The 14,872-nt window shown below is 44.7% G+C and overlaps 1 protein-coding gene and 1 long non-coding RNA gene across 2 annotated transcripts in view; both read left to right on the forward strand.

Moving 5' to 3' along the window:
- Window positions 1–253: 253 nt before the first annotated feature.
- On the forward strand, window positions 254–11,326 carry LOC144266067 (uncharacterized). Its single transcript, XR_013346410.1, has 2 exons — window positions 254–6,844; window positions 10,090–11,326. It is a non-coding gene; the product is annotated as an uncharacterized LOC144266067 (long non-coding RNA).
- Window positions 11,327–14,154: 2,828 nt separating this feature from the next.
- The window catches only part of TSHR (thyroid stimulating hormone receptor), a 227,977-nt gene continuing 227,259 nt past the window's right edge, over window positions 14,155–14,872 (forward strand). Inside the window, exon 1 of the mRNA XM_077820386.1 lies at window positions 14,155–14,330. Coding sequence (XP_077676512.1) covers window positions 14,155–14,330 — 176 coding nt within the window. The remainder of the gene's footprint in view (window positions 14,331–14,872) is intronic.

A 14,872-nucleotide genomic window follows, 5' to 3' on the forward strand; every position in this document is an offset into this window, starting at 1 on the left:
AGAAACTCCTGCTCCTCCGGAGTCCTCCGGCCATGTTTGTAGGGCCGCATTCCAAAAGGGGCTTTAGAGCTGCAGTCCAGGGCCTTGCAGCCCCTAAAGCCCCTGCAATCCGGGCGGCCCTGCCTGGCAGGGGGTGGCTTCCAGAATCGCAGCCATGGGGGCGGCGTTGCGCTGCACAGAGCCACCTGCACGCCCCCCCCCCCCCCCGCACCAAACAGGAGCTGCCCAAGGTAAGTGCTCCGCACCCCTTGCCTGCCCCAGCCCTGTGCCCCCTCCCACACCCTAAGTTCCTAACTCCTTCCCAGACCCCATATCCCCACCCTGAGCCTCCTCCCATACCCTAACTCCCTCCCAGATCCTGCACCCCCAGCCCTGAGCCCCAGGAGGAGATGGGAGAAAAAAAGAATGAAAAACGAGGGGGGGGGGAGAAGAGAGAAGAATGCTCCCCCCACGGGGGGGGCCCAAAAATGAAGCTGAGCATAGGGCCCCACTAGCTCTAAATCCACCACTGTGAAAAGGTGTTAGTGATGCAGCCCTTGGGCCAATGTACTAGTCCTCATGTGGCCCTCGTGGTGATTTGAGTTTGAGATCCCTGTCTTAGATCAACTCCGCACGGTACTGTAGACAAGCCCTATGGAGCAGCTTGCACGGTAAGGTCCATATCTTGATTGTGCCCTAGAGGCGTTAATGTAGAACAACAATAAAACAGTGCCTGGTGTCTATGATGGAGTTTGTTGTGGTCAGAAGTGTCAGGGCATAAACTTAAGATACAATAAAGGCTTATCTACCCTACCACGCGGGGTCAATCTAAGATACGCAACTTCAGCTACGTAAATAGCGTAGCTGAAGTCGACGTACTTAGATCTACTTAGAGCAGTGTCTTCACAGTCTTGACGCTCTCCCGTCGACTCCGCTTGCACTTCTCGTTCTGGTGGAGTACCGGAGTCGATGTGGGAGCGCTCAGCAGTCGATTTATACTAGACGCAATAAATCAAGCCCTGCTGGATTGATCACTGCCTGCCGATCCGGCGGGTAGTGTAGACAAGCCCATAAGGGACTTAACAATAGGAGGGAGTCAGGGAAGAAGACCAAAAATAAGCAGTAAGATCCTGCGTTTACATAGTAACTACTGCAAAAAAAAAATTTATGTTTGATTCATTTAGAATGTTGGGTGTTTTTGCTTGTTTTATCAGTCCTTTGGGTGTCTTTGTTTTTAATTGTTTCTCTGTGATCTCTGCTACTCTAGACTGCCAAGCCACTTCAGAGACTGTCAATTAAGCACAAGAGCATTAAACTGTTTGGTGATTTTATAAGGTCGCATGTCCACTGGAGCTCAATTGAGACAAAAAAATATTCAAATCCTATGACTGCTAAAAGTAATTTCATGTGGTCTTTAAAAACATGGCAAGCTGGTAAAGTCACATACAAAGACAACTGTCCTGAAGCAGGTATGAATCAAAATACTCATGTGCAGCAAGGCATTCCAGAGAACTGGCCACACCTTACAGCAAAAAATATACAAACTACATTTTAGAGGAAAATAAATCTTAATCAATGCTGTTGGGTTTTTTTATTATTCTAGTCAGGAAAGTCTGTTAGTTATCTTTTAATTCTTCCTACCTTGCCTCTTCTGAGTCAATTATCTCTTGGTTCTCTTTACACCAAGTGTAAAAGGTGTTATGTATCCGCTCAAATTATGAATTTGTGCAATAAACAGTTCAAGTACAAATATTTCTAGTTTCAGGATACAACGGCTAATACACAGCATAGTCTTAAAGAGAGAAGATAGAAATCAGTATAAATGCCAAGTCATCGTTACAGGAAGCTTAGCCTGGGTCTCTGAAACCTCCAATGGAAGTTACAAGAAAGGCTTAAAACTGTGCTTACAGTGTAGTTTTGTGGCTTTTGTAGCTGATAATTTTATTATTTTGTTTTGGGTATACTAAGTGTTTAACAATGTTGCTAACCCCAAAATCATGAATCAAGACCAGAAAACACAAGATTAAAAAAAGAGAGGAGGGAGGTCTTTTGATTTCCTTTCTGAGCCATTACAATGCATTTGCTTCTACATTTTCAAGCTTTTATCTGCAGCCATTGAGGCTAGAAAGTTCATGTAAAATAAAAACAACAGCAGAGATACTCTTGTAATCACATGAATCCAGATGCTGGGACTTTAAGAAAAACACCAAATACCCTCCTACATAAATACAACTCTTTTTTCAAAGGTAGATATGGGGTAGATCAGTGGCAGCTGGTTGAGCTGTAAACTATGTTCCTAAAAAGTTAAGCAGCTGTTAATTTTGCTCTCTATGTTTGCTTAAAGGCTACTTTCTACTATAGTTGATTTTTCTTTAAACCTTCACACTACCCTCTTCTCAGGCAGTTCTCCCACTCTTCCTTCCCAACCCTCACACACATTCTTAGGTCCTGTCTGCTATTACTAAAGCACCCCCATCCCTGTCTTAGGGAGAGAGGTCTCCCTTATATATACTCCTGCACCCATCTGAGATGAGCCACAAGATCCCCTGGATAACATTTCTCTAGAGTACTCAACAAGACATCTTCCATCATTCCATTGCCTTTAAGCCCCAATAATGCCATGTGGGCCGTGCCTTAGAGAAGCCAGCATGCTTTGTTCCCTTTTTTAAAAGTTCTTGCTGTCTCACTTATTGTATTCCCCATTGTAGCAACCTGCATGGAAGTTGGAGGGAGGAGTATGGGCTACAGGAGGAAAGAGTTTGAAGAAGGCACCAGGAAGTCAATTCTGTATGCCTGTGATTAGGATTGCTAAACTGGAGCTACAGCAGCTCTAAATAGTTGATGTACTAAAGGGCCAGTTTAGTTTAATAAAAATGGAGTTCCATTGTTGCCAACTCACAATTTTGTCATGAGTCTCATGATAACTAGTATGTAGTCTTAAAAATCTAGCTTCTGGATTCATATGATTACATGAGAATTTTGGCTTTAATTTTAAAAAGAAAAAGAAAATTGCTAGCTATCATAGATGCAGAGAAAAGCTTGAAAACATGTATTACTTTTTAAATGTCCTTGTTTTAGGGACCTGACTTGTGATTTTTTAGCAGTTGGGGTTGTCTACACTGGAGTCCTCTCAGATTATTTCCATCATATAGGACACACAATATCCCTTGTTGCTTCCAGGTGACTTTTAAGGTGTTTCTTCCTATAGTCTATGAAAAATGGTTCATTGTCATTATCCTAGGTAAGACAAATCCAAATCGGTAGTTGCTTTACAGAATCACCATTTATTGAGTCAATAAATTGTTAGCCAATAAATATTTTGAGAAGGCTTTGTATTCTTTATACTTATGCTAACAGTGTATAACTATTAATCAGATTCTCAGCATCTTTGCACTCATGCTAAGCTTACAGTAAACTCTCAATAAACTGTTTTATGTGTCTGTAGAATCTGACAGAGATGAGATGTATGTTTTGTCTTGCCAAATATGATAGTGTGCTTGGTACAGTTGGACAGCATACTAGGGAGAAGACAGATGATTCTTATGACACTTGACGAATATGCAATCTATAACAGGCTATGGCTGGTGCAAGATGTCTCTGAGTTTTCTAACTTCTGGAAAATAATGTTGAAAAGAAAATAAGAAACTGGTAAGAAAGGGTGGGTAAATCTTAGGTAAGCTTGTTTGTTATAAACAAGTCAGGTATGTATGTGAGTAGGGTGAAGCTCATAATTTCGGGATAGTATGACCGCTGCACTGCTGCCTTCCAGATTGGTAAAGTATTAATATTAAAAGTATTAATTAACATTAATTCTATAATGCTGTTTTGACAAATAAAACCAAATTGAGCCTGTGTTATCTGATGTCTCATCAATACTCTAAATCAAACCCTAACAACTGAGTCTCTTCAGGATCAGGCATAAATGCACAAAAAGGGAAACCATATCCAAACATTTTCTTAGGATGTTTTTGAATTTGAGACAGACCTCAGATCTTATATAAGAGCAACTCTCACCTGGGTCTTCAGCCTGGCTGCCAGGTTGAGACTGTTTCTGTTCTCCCATATTTTCCTAGCCCTTTCCCATTACAAGAGAGCTACAAATCCAATGTGTTCTTTCTTAAAGTGACTGGTAGCATAATCACCTTTTCTTGAAATTTGAGATAATTTAGTCATGTGGGGAGTACAGTTTTCAAGGACCTAGAGAAACAAAGGAATTAATTCTTTCATATATTCTAGTCAGTCACTTTCTCATGTTACACCATGTTGAACAGCTCTGTGCCAAAGTAGCATCTCTATTGTAAAGTATTTTTGATAGAATAAAAATTAGCCGAGAGATTGAAGTAGGAACAGGAGGGAATTGGTGAAGGATACACATTCCCCATTATATCTGAAAAGTTGAGCAGAGAAGGCTATCGCTCCTACCAGTTGCTCACATGCATCAACTGTATCATTTGATGATCCACACACAGATTAACTGAACCTGATGGAGCGTCAACTGGAAACAGATGACCAAATGACCAAACTGGCTGGAAAGATATTAAAGAAGTGAGAATACAATTAGTCATTATGGTGATTGACCCATAAACAACTATTAGGATCAGAGGCACTTAGGTTCTGTGGTGAAGGAGCATTTTACAAATGTCTATAATAGGTAAATATGTTGATTGATTAGACAGAAAATAGGACTTTATTCTACTCTGTACTGAAGAACTCTCCCTGCATGGGCACTTCCTCATTGTTGCAGGGTGATATGGGCCTTTCAAGAGGGACGGGGACAGAAGGCCAGTGCACCTGTGGCTGGTTAGTTGCCATCCGCAGCTCCCTCACTTAGGTTTAAGAAAGGGCCCCAAGTTAGGGGAGGTGGGAAATCCAGTGAGCTGAAAACTTGGAGAGCCAAGAAGTAACAGGAAAAGAAGTACTTGAAGGAAAGCACTAAATGTGAGGTGCTGGTGAGGAGCTTAGAGGAAAGCTGTTGGTGACAATTGACAAAAGTTGGGGTCTCCTGATGAGCAGAAGGCTTGGGCAGAGGCCCCTAGGAAAGGAAAAGATGTGTCTTGATCAAGGGGAGATGAACCTGGAAACAAGAGGGTTGTTGCAAGAGGGTGGATTCTTCTGAACAGAGGTAGGATGCCTTAGTAGGGAGCCTGGAGGAATGGAATCCTTTGGGTGAAGGACTGTGGGAAGATCAGTCACTCTCAGGAAGGTAGGCCTAGAGAGTGGGACTCTGGATCGGGGTAAAAAAGGAACTGGGGACAAAGTGCTGCTCTTGACTCTTGGGTGGGTGACTTGAAGGTGATGTCTGTGAAGAGGGGGATGTGGGGAAATCCCTGCTTTATCTGCTTTGTGTTTGTTATGGAGAATGATCTCATTGTAAGGTTTGGGGGAGTCACTGAATTGGTGTAGATGAATAAATTATGCCCAAAGGGGGGCTTTGTAATGGACACTGGGAGACTATGCCCCTTTCATGGGCAGAAGAAAGGGGAAACTAAGACAAGTGTATGTGTCAGGTAGTAGCCTGCTGCAGGAAGGCACCCAAGGCAGAGGCCATTTTTGTCACATTCAGATACTGGAGAGCTTAACTTTTGAGGTCTTAACTTTTATATTTCCTCAGATGAAGGAGGAAGTGGTATGATTTTGTGGGGTTTTTTCATAATGTATTTTTCCCCAGTGTGAACCAGTTTAAGCTTTATATGATAAAAAGTTGGGTTTTTTGTATATTTAAAACAAAAAGTGGAAGGGCTGGACCCAAAAAATGATGCATACCTGAGTAGCTTGGGCTTTGACCCACAGAGAGCAATGTTATATATCCACAGAAGAGAATTAACCAGAAATGAACACCTGAAGCCATTTACTTAAATGTGTTGGGCTTTGAGAATACGTAAGTGTTGGTTTGTATTTTTTGTTTTGTGGAGTCTGCTTACAGTATAGTGTGTGGGGTTTTTTCATTTGTTTTGTTTTTTTGGCAGGAATGTAGCAGTCTGGCATTTGCATTGTCAAGGATGATTTAACCAAAATAATCTCCTGAAACAAACCTCAGACTGGGTTTTTGTTCCTACATCTCATGCTCCTGGGACCTCTAGTTTCAAAGACCCTGCCCTTGCATTAGCTTGCCTAACATTCTCTTGTGGCCTAGAGTCTTCCTCAGCATAGCCAGGTGTCTCTCAATTCCACATTTACTTCTAAATGTCACTGATGGTTTTGGGGATCTATAGGTAATGCAGATGTTTGCAAAGTTTATTAATATTTCTATTCAAACATAGGCAATATTATGAAAATAAAATAAAATAGCAGGTACCTGAGTCCACTGTTCTCCACCCCATTGCGGAACCCCAGTAAGTGTGATGTCACCAACATAATGCATACCGGGAAACATGGAGGGCAGGCGCTGGTGGTGCTAAACAGCAGGACTTATAAAATATAAGAATTTGTTATCAATTATTTGCTAGATTTTCCACTCTGCCCTGACCACAGTGCTTAGGACATTAAACAAATGACTAAATCAACTGGATTTTTTAAGCATTTGCAGGTCATCTTAAAAAAGTACATCTCCAAACTTAAATCTGGATTTTGGGATAGGTATGTATATTTCAGTCAAAAAAAAAGATGATGAAGAAGAAAAAATGTCAAAATGAACCATTTCAGCACTAACAAAATGTCTCATTTTAATTTTTCAGGCTAAATTCACAGATGGGATTTAAGAACCAAAAACACTGGCAGGGGAGTTGGCAGTGCCATCTTTATAACCTTTAGCTAGGTTGTGGGAGAACCAGGTTTGAATCCCCACTTTGGAGCAGGTGATTGAACCCAGGTTGCTGCTCTTTCATGGGTGGTCACTCTAAACACCAGGCTGTTGAGTATTTGGAGGGTGAGTGCTTCTTAATCTCGCCTGTTAAAGCTGGTTCACTTGGTATAAAATACTTGAATAGTCATTGGGCCAGAGAATGAGAGAATGACTTTATAGCCCAGTAGTTAGGGCACTGAGAAAGGGGAGACACTTGAGTATTCAGTGGAGCAGGGGCTGGAACACAAGTATTTATACAAAGTGGGAAAGCTTCAAAAGGAGAGACTGAGTACCTAAATCCAGAATATCCCATAGCTTTGCTGTTAAGGCATTTACCAGTGTAGGAACTCTCTTATCAGGGATTTCATGTATTACACACAGCCTTTCAAAGGGAGTCAGATATTCAGTAATATCATCCTCCTCACTGTATGCAGGACACAAGTGTTCCCATTTATGGATTTTTGGAGTGATGGGGGTCGGGGGAAGGGCCGGCTCCAGGCAGCAGCTTTCCAAGCAGGTGCTTGGGGCGGCATTCAGAATGGGGCGGCAGTCCGTGTCCCACGGTGGCAATTCGGCAGCAGCTCCACCCCTCTTCCGAGCGCAGCTGCAATTTGGCAGCAGCTCCGGCGCTGTTGCAGCGGCGGCAATTCGGTGGCAACTGCTTGGGGCGGCAAAATTGGTAGAGCCGCCCCTGGTCAGGGGCCTCTGGTTCTGCTTCTATAGCAGGTCCAGCTGGTGTTTTCTTTCTCTCTCTTTTTCTTTTATCTCCAGTTCTTTCAGTTGCAATAATCTCTGGTGCTACCTCTTCTTTCCTGCAACCTGCAGCATAAAAAGCTCCAACTTCGCAATTGCTTCACTGCTTTCACTCATTTTTCTGCTTTCCTGTTCTTACTTCCCTTTCCCAAAATAAGCAAACAGAAAATAACAAAACTGTGACCTCCTCCTGACTGTTCTTAGCCACTGCACTTAAGACTCACTTAAAATCACAAATATCAGTGCTTAAAGTGTGAACTCCACTTGGAGTAACAAGCTGCACATACACCCCGCTCGGTGCGCCACTGTGATGTTCCCGTGGTGTTAGCTGGACTGGTGATCTGCTACGTCACTCCAATCCTCAACTCTGGGAACCAGCCTTACCCTGCTTCACTGTGAGAACCCTCACTCCCATGCTGTTCACGCACAGCCTCTAGCATATAAGCTGCTCCCAGCACGTGAGTGAGCACTTTTGGCCAGCTGCTGCTTGAATTGTGCAACCGAATGACACTAGCCAATATCTCTGGTCCCAGATACAACCCTAGGTACCTCCATCTTGCAGTGTCCAGTTATGCCTGCTACATGCTGCAAGCTTATATGAGTTCGTCAATTTAACAAAGAAATTGATATGTACCAGACTTGTTATCCCCAGGGGAGTCTCTCACACACTTCAAACCAAATGCACTGCTGCTTCAGGTAGAATAAACAAACACATTTATTAACTACAAAAGATAGATTTTAAGTGATAAGTCAAAGCACAACAAATCAGATTTGGTCAAATGAAATAAAAGCAAAACGCATTCTAAGCTGATCTTAACACTTTCAGTGCCCTTACAAACTTAGATGCTTCTCACCACAAGCTGGCTGATTGTCCTTCAGCCAGGCTCTCCCTTTTGATCAGCACTTCAGTCACTTGGTGGTGTTGTCTGTAGATGGAGGTGGCAAAGAGAGGGAGCATGGCAAACGTCTCTCCCTTTTATCGTGTCCTATCTTCCCTCTTTGCTTTGTGTCTCCCCTTCAGAGTCAGGTGAGCATTACCTCATCATAGTCTCAAACTGACCAAGGGAGGGGGGTGACTCACTCAAGAGTCCAACAGATCCTTTGTTGCTGCCTAGGCCACTGTCCTTTGTTCCTGTGAGGCTGGGCTGAGTTTGTTCTGTACATGCCCTGATCAGGTGTGAACTGCCCCTCTGCTCTTGGAGGGTTTTGCCTGGGCTTGTTTTAAGCCATGAGCACACATTTTCAGCCTCATAACTATATACATGAAATTACAACCTATAACATTACTATAACAACGACGCTCAGTGCATCATGAGCCTGCCGAAAACACTCAACACAATAAATTTTGCATTGGAAACCACACAATAATATTATAAGGATGAACATGGGGGTGCAGGGTGTTTCCCTGAGGTACAGAGTGTCAGAAGCACAAACAATGTTACACACTGTTTCATTTCCATCTTTATTTGCGTAGGGAAAACAGGATTTGAATGTCTGTTCTCACAAATGTTAATAATCTGCTGTAACAGGTTCCTACCCTTGAACTATAAAGCTTCTTCTGTATAAAAACCAAAACATTCTTGTAACTTTTTACCTGGGCGGCAGGTATCAAAGGCCAGGGTAAGTTAAGCCTCCCCTAACCCAGGCCGTGGCCCTGTCCTAGCTCCCCGTCCTCCCTGAAGCTGATGGAGGCTCAGCTCCAGCCTAGAGCTCAGGGGTCAGGCTGAGCGGCCAGGGCCTTGGGTGGCTGGGACTCCTCCAGCCGCAGATGGGGGTGGTGGCTCGGGGCTCCTCTGGCCATGGGGTTGGGGGCTCAGGTGGAAGGGGTGGAGCTGGGGGGCTAGCCTCCCCAAAGGGGGGTTCATCTGCCACTCATGCATGGCAGTTTAAGATCCTGATCACCTCTTTGGAGGTTCATCCCTCTATCAGTGCCAGGCTTAGTGGAGGGACAGAGTGGAGGTGGATGTGCCTCCCTGATTCCAGGCCTCCTGGACGCCCTAAAACTGCAGCACCACAGAATCACTGGGATAAAAAGACCCTAGCCACTTCCCATTCCACCCTTGGCAAGCACACTGACTGCTCCTGAATTCCACCTGCACCTGGGATGTGTGTGAGAGGGTGCAGGAGGGGGGCATGCAGTACACAGAGCCAGCTCCTGTTGAAAGTCTCTTGAGCCAGAGTGTTTCCTGAAGGGCCTGTACAGCTGCAGAACAGCTGTAAATTGGGCTCCAGGAGAACAGCTTCTTGTGGTAATTTGGTATTTCTGCTTCATCCCAATAAAAATTAAAAAGTGCAGAGGAACTGTAGAAATGTTGTTAAAATTTGTGCTTTTTGAAAAAACTTATAGAAATGTATGACTGGGGTAACTTTGAGAGGTCATCTAGTCTAGCCCCATGTGCTGAGGTAGGACCAAGTATACCTAGATCGTCCCTGACAGATATTTGTCTAGCCTGTTCTTAAAAACCTCCAATGAGGAGGGATTCCACAGCCTCCTTCGGAAGCTTATTTCAGTGCTTAACTAGCCTTATAGTTAGTAAGTTTTTCTTAATATCTAACCTAAATCTCTCTTGTTGCAGGTTAAGCCAATTACTTCTTGGCCTGCTTTCAATGGATATGGAGATCACAACTAGAGCTATTAAAATTGGGGCCTTAAACTTGTCTCTGTAAAATGGGCATGGTATTACTTAAGCCTCACAACATCACTGAGAGGAGTAATTAATTATGCATATGTGCTTTGATGTACTCTGGTGGAAGGTGCTATTCAAAGTAATTTGATTGTATACTGTTTGTTAAAGTTTAAGTCTTACAACATTACAAGTGGCATCTGTCTCTTTTGTCTTTTTGAATGTGTCCCTGCCACATAAAATCCGTAAAGACAAAACATTAACTGACACCTGAATTCCAGTGACTTAACTGCCTTTTAAAGAATTACAACAAAATATTGTGCTGTAAATTACATGCTGTGGGACAACTATTTTACTGACAAATCTTGTAAAGTGTATTTTATTTTTTAATCTAATGTGAGGTTGTGATGTTGCACTCTGTATGATTTTATGAAAATATACTAATGAGTGTGAATATAATATAACTGGAATATGCTTCATGCAAAAGGTCTCTTGTAAGGTATCATTACAAAGCTTATAATCTTGTGAGTGTGGTCATCCTATTTGTATAAATGTATCACTCTTGTATCTGAAACTAGAAATATGAAATATAACTCTGAGGGCCTATTGTAATTATGCAAAGTGTGGGTCATTAATGGTTGTTTGGAATCTTGATGGCTCCCATCAACCAGGACAATTGACTGTGGATGACTCTGTTTGCAGGCAGGCCTTCCTGTGTGTCAAGCTGAGAGGAATGAAGGCTTGGGGTCTCACAGGACACGTGACCAGGTCACCTGGTACTGAAATCCATCTTAAACCAGGTGCTTTTCCATTTAGAAGGAGGGGTGGGAACCCAGAGAGGCACAAAGGATTCCCGCCTTGTACAAAAGATGTATACGGAGGTGGAAAAGAACAAAGAGAGGCAATCATGAGAAATCCCCTAGCTACCACCTCAGCTGGAACAAGGGCTGTACCAGGGGAAAGAATTGTGCCCAGACTAGGAAGCCATCCAGTCTGTGATAGAAGCTTATTGAAACATCTCTGAGGGTAAGATTTTATCTGTATTCAGTTTTCTTACTGTATTAGGCATAGACTTGCATGTTTTATTTTATTTTGTTTGGTAATTTACTTTGTTCTGTCTGTTATTACTTGGAACCACTTAAATCCTACTTTTTGTATTTAATAAAATCACTTTTTACTTATTAATTAACCCAGAGTATGTATTAATACCTGGGGGGTGGGGCAAACAGCTGTGCATATCTCTCTATCAGTGTTATAGAGGGTGAATAATTTATGAGTTTATCCTGTATAAGCTTTATACAGGGTAAAATGGATTTATTTGGGGTTTAGACCCCACTGGGATCTGGGCATCTGAGTGTTAGAGACAGGAACACTTCTTAAGCTGTTTTCAGTTAAGCCTGCAGCTTGTGGGGGACGTGGTTCAGACATGGGTCTGGGTTTGAAACAGGCTAGTGTGTCTGGCTCAAACCAGGCAGGGTTCTGAAGTCCCAAGCTGCCAAGGGAAACAGGCTGAGGGGTAGTTTCAGCACATCAGGTGGCATTTCCCAAGGGAGTTTCTGTGATCCAACCCGTCACTGAGGTATTATGATTTACCTTGTTCATTTGTTCCCTCTCTGGGTAGGTGGGTGGGAACTACGAACCTCATCTGCTTGAAAGCACGGACACAAAGTAGATGCGGTGTAAGAAAATAAAATTCACGTACTCTAAATACACATACTCTAAAAAATCACAAATGAAATAACCCACACAGCAAGAAAATTTAATGGACATCTACATAACACACATAGGAGTACATGAGGTAGAGCTTGTCTGAATAAGCTGTCCAAATAACTTTAATGTGTTTACTGTTTAAAATAAATAACAAGACTGCACGTCTTATTCATTTGTACCCCCTACCCCCAGGACCTCCCGTGTGTGTGAGAGAGATAAATACTATAAAATTAGGTTCATCCACTGAGCTGTACAAATAGTACCAGAGAATAAAAGAGTCACAGCCCTCATATGTGATCTGGCCAGGGTGAAGTGGTACCTAGAGGAGATCTCCTACATCTCTCCATTTTTTCATTAGCATCTATTCCTGAGGCAATATTGGGTTGCTACATGGAGTGATGCTGTAAATGAATGGTTAACTTTTATGCTGTTCAGCCATGTATAACATAGCTTAAATTCACAATAGCCCTTCATGGTTGTGTGCATTAAAGGATGTTCTAGCTAGCGAACATATCTGCTGTATTGGGAAAGAAGGGCTACAGCCAGCTCAGCCCGGCTTTGCTAGTAGCAGCCTGCAACCTACCATGTACAAGAAGTACATGATGGGTGAGCTCTGTCTCCTTTTCCCTGGTGCTAGACCCTGTTTCTTTTCCTTACTTATCTTTCTTGTATGGCCTCATATTTTGGTCATTAGATTGAAATCTGGACACTTCCTACTCTCTCCTATCACACTGGTTTAATAGGTGTGCTAGTCTGAGTTTTGACTGTCCTGTGTGTCCCTTAGTTTCTGTACTTGGCAAAATTTGCCTTAGCTTTGCATGTTTACATTAGGTAGGTCAGCATAATAAAGGATCATAAGGGCATGTCCCAAGCTCTTGCTGCTTGGGTACTCTCTCACCTGCCACCTCTACCCTGTGAAAACATATTTTCTTACAAATTGTGTTAACTAACAAAAATATTATTAGAGGGCAGTGTCATGTTTATGTTTAAAAATGGGTTAGCTGGTGATGGGAGTATCTGGTAAATAATTCCACACCCATTTTACAGAGACATATAAGTTGAAGGTGCCCCTGTTATTGGGTTTAACACTGTTTGTGTTAACACCTTTTCTATCAGAAAGCCTCTTCTGAGCGCTGGACCTGGCTACAGACACGCGGTCCCCTTTCTCACAGCATGATAGCTAATACGCTCACAACCCATATACGAAACAAACCACCCACCCTCTCACACAAACCGGGGGTACCCTCTCCCTCGCACAACCCTCACCACAACCCCGTGCGCGCTCACACTTTCGCCTCTTGCCCCCAGGCCAGTCCTCTCCCTGCCGCTCTCGGCAGGCGGCCCTGGCGCTCGGCGGCTGGGCCGGCTCGGCTCGAGGCACCGCCTGCGGTTGCCGCTAGGTGGCCGACGCGGACAGCGGCTGGAAGCGGTGACGCGGAGGGTCGCAGCTCTGGTCCGCGTCCCAGCTGAGACTCGGAGTTGAGAAGCAGCTGCCGCCACCGCCCGCGCTGAAGTGATGCGCCCGGCTGAGGGAACGGCCCCAGGAGCCGCCTTCGCGGCTCTAAACGCGGCGTGAGGGGGAGCTCGGCGCCCAGTAGCGGGAGCCGCAGAGTTTGTCCCGGTGAGGGGAGCTCGGGGAGGAGCGGGGCAGGGCAGGGCAGCCCTCTGAGGGGCTGGGGAGCGGCTGAGGAGGAGGGGGTTGGCCGTGGGTGAAGGGGCTGTGGCGGGGCAGTGCCTGGCAAAGCTTGTCTGGGGGTGAGGATGGTAAACGGGCTGTGCTGGCGTCTGGAAGAATGAGTCTGTTGGAGGGGATTGTGTACCTGGGGAGAGTTGTGGGGCTGGGAGCCGAGTCCCCGGGGAGCGGGGGGGGGGCATGGCGGGGGTGGAGAGGAGTGCCCGGGAAGACTTGGGGGGGGAAAGGGGGTGTACCTGGGGGATGAGTGACTGGAGAAAATTGGGGGAGTGGGGTGCCTAGAGAGAGTGGGGGCAGGAGCAGTGGAGTGGGATACCTGGGGAGAGTTGTGGGGAGGGGGTGGTGTGCCTGGGGAGAGGGAGCAGGGTATCATGAGGAGGCGCAGCAGCACCCGGGAGGGAGGGTACTCAGGATTTCTGTTTAATTTTACCTCTTCTGCTTCCCTTTAGGGAGGAGGAGGTGGGTTTTTGGCAAGGTGCAGTTTCGTACTGCCCCACACTTTGAATGACAGAAGAGTCCTGTGCCATCTGTATCCTTGGTTGCCTTGTTCCCCCTCCACTGGAGAAGAGTGAGGCGGGGGTGGATGAAATAGCGCCAGCAGCAGGTTGTGGAAGATGCTGTGGCTGCTGGTAGCTTTCCAAGTCCTGCTGTTGCTGGAGACGGTGCTGTGGAGCACGGGCACAGAGATGTGCCCTTCATCAGAGTGTGAGTGCTTAGACTGGGACCACTACAAAATCACCTGCAAGGAGACACGTTTCATTCCCAGCCTTCCACAGGACACCAAAACCCTGTGAGTAGTGGAGTGGAGTCATACAACAGCTTTGTGTGAGAACTTGGAGGGATACACTCAGAGCTGGTACCCTGTGACAAATGGGGAGGGAGATGGCAGTGAGACGTGATGAATGCTGGCACTCAGGCCTGAGAGTACCTAGGGATGGAAACAATGATATTCAGATGCTATAGGTAACTGCAGGTGAGGAGAGCAATGACCTTCAGACCTTGCAATAATGTGCGGAGTATAGAATCATAGAACTGCAAGGGACCTCAAGAGGTCATCTAGTCCAGTTCCCTGCACTCGTGGCTGGACTAAGTATTATCTAGACCATTTCTGACAGGTGTTTGTCTAACCTGCTCTTAAAAATCTCCACAACCTCCCTAGGCAATTTATTCTAGTGCTTAACCACCCTGACAGTTAGGAAGTTTTTCCTAATGTCCAACCTAAACTTCCCTTGCTGCAATTTAAGCCCATTGCTTCTTGTCCTATCTTCAGAGGTTAAGAAAAACAATTTTTCTTCCTCCTCCTTGTAACAACCTTTTACATACTTGAAAACT

This window comes from Eretmochelys imbricata, chromosome 6, assembly GCF_965152235.1.
Source record: "Eretmochelys imbricata isolate rEreImb1 chromosome 6, rEreImb1.hap1, whole genome shotgun sequence".
Classification (NCBI taxonomy): domain Eukaryota; kingdom Metazoa; phylum Chordata; order Testudines; family Cheloniidae; genus Eretmochelys; species Eretmochelys imbricata.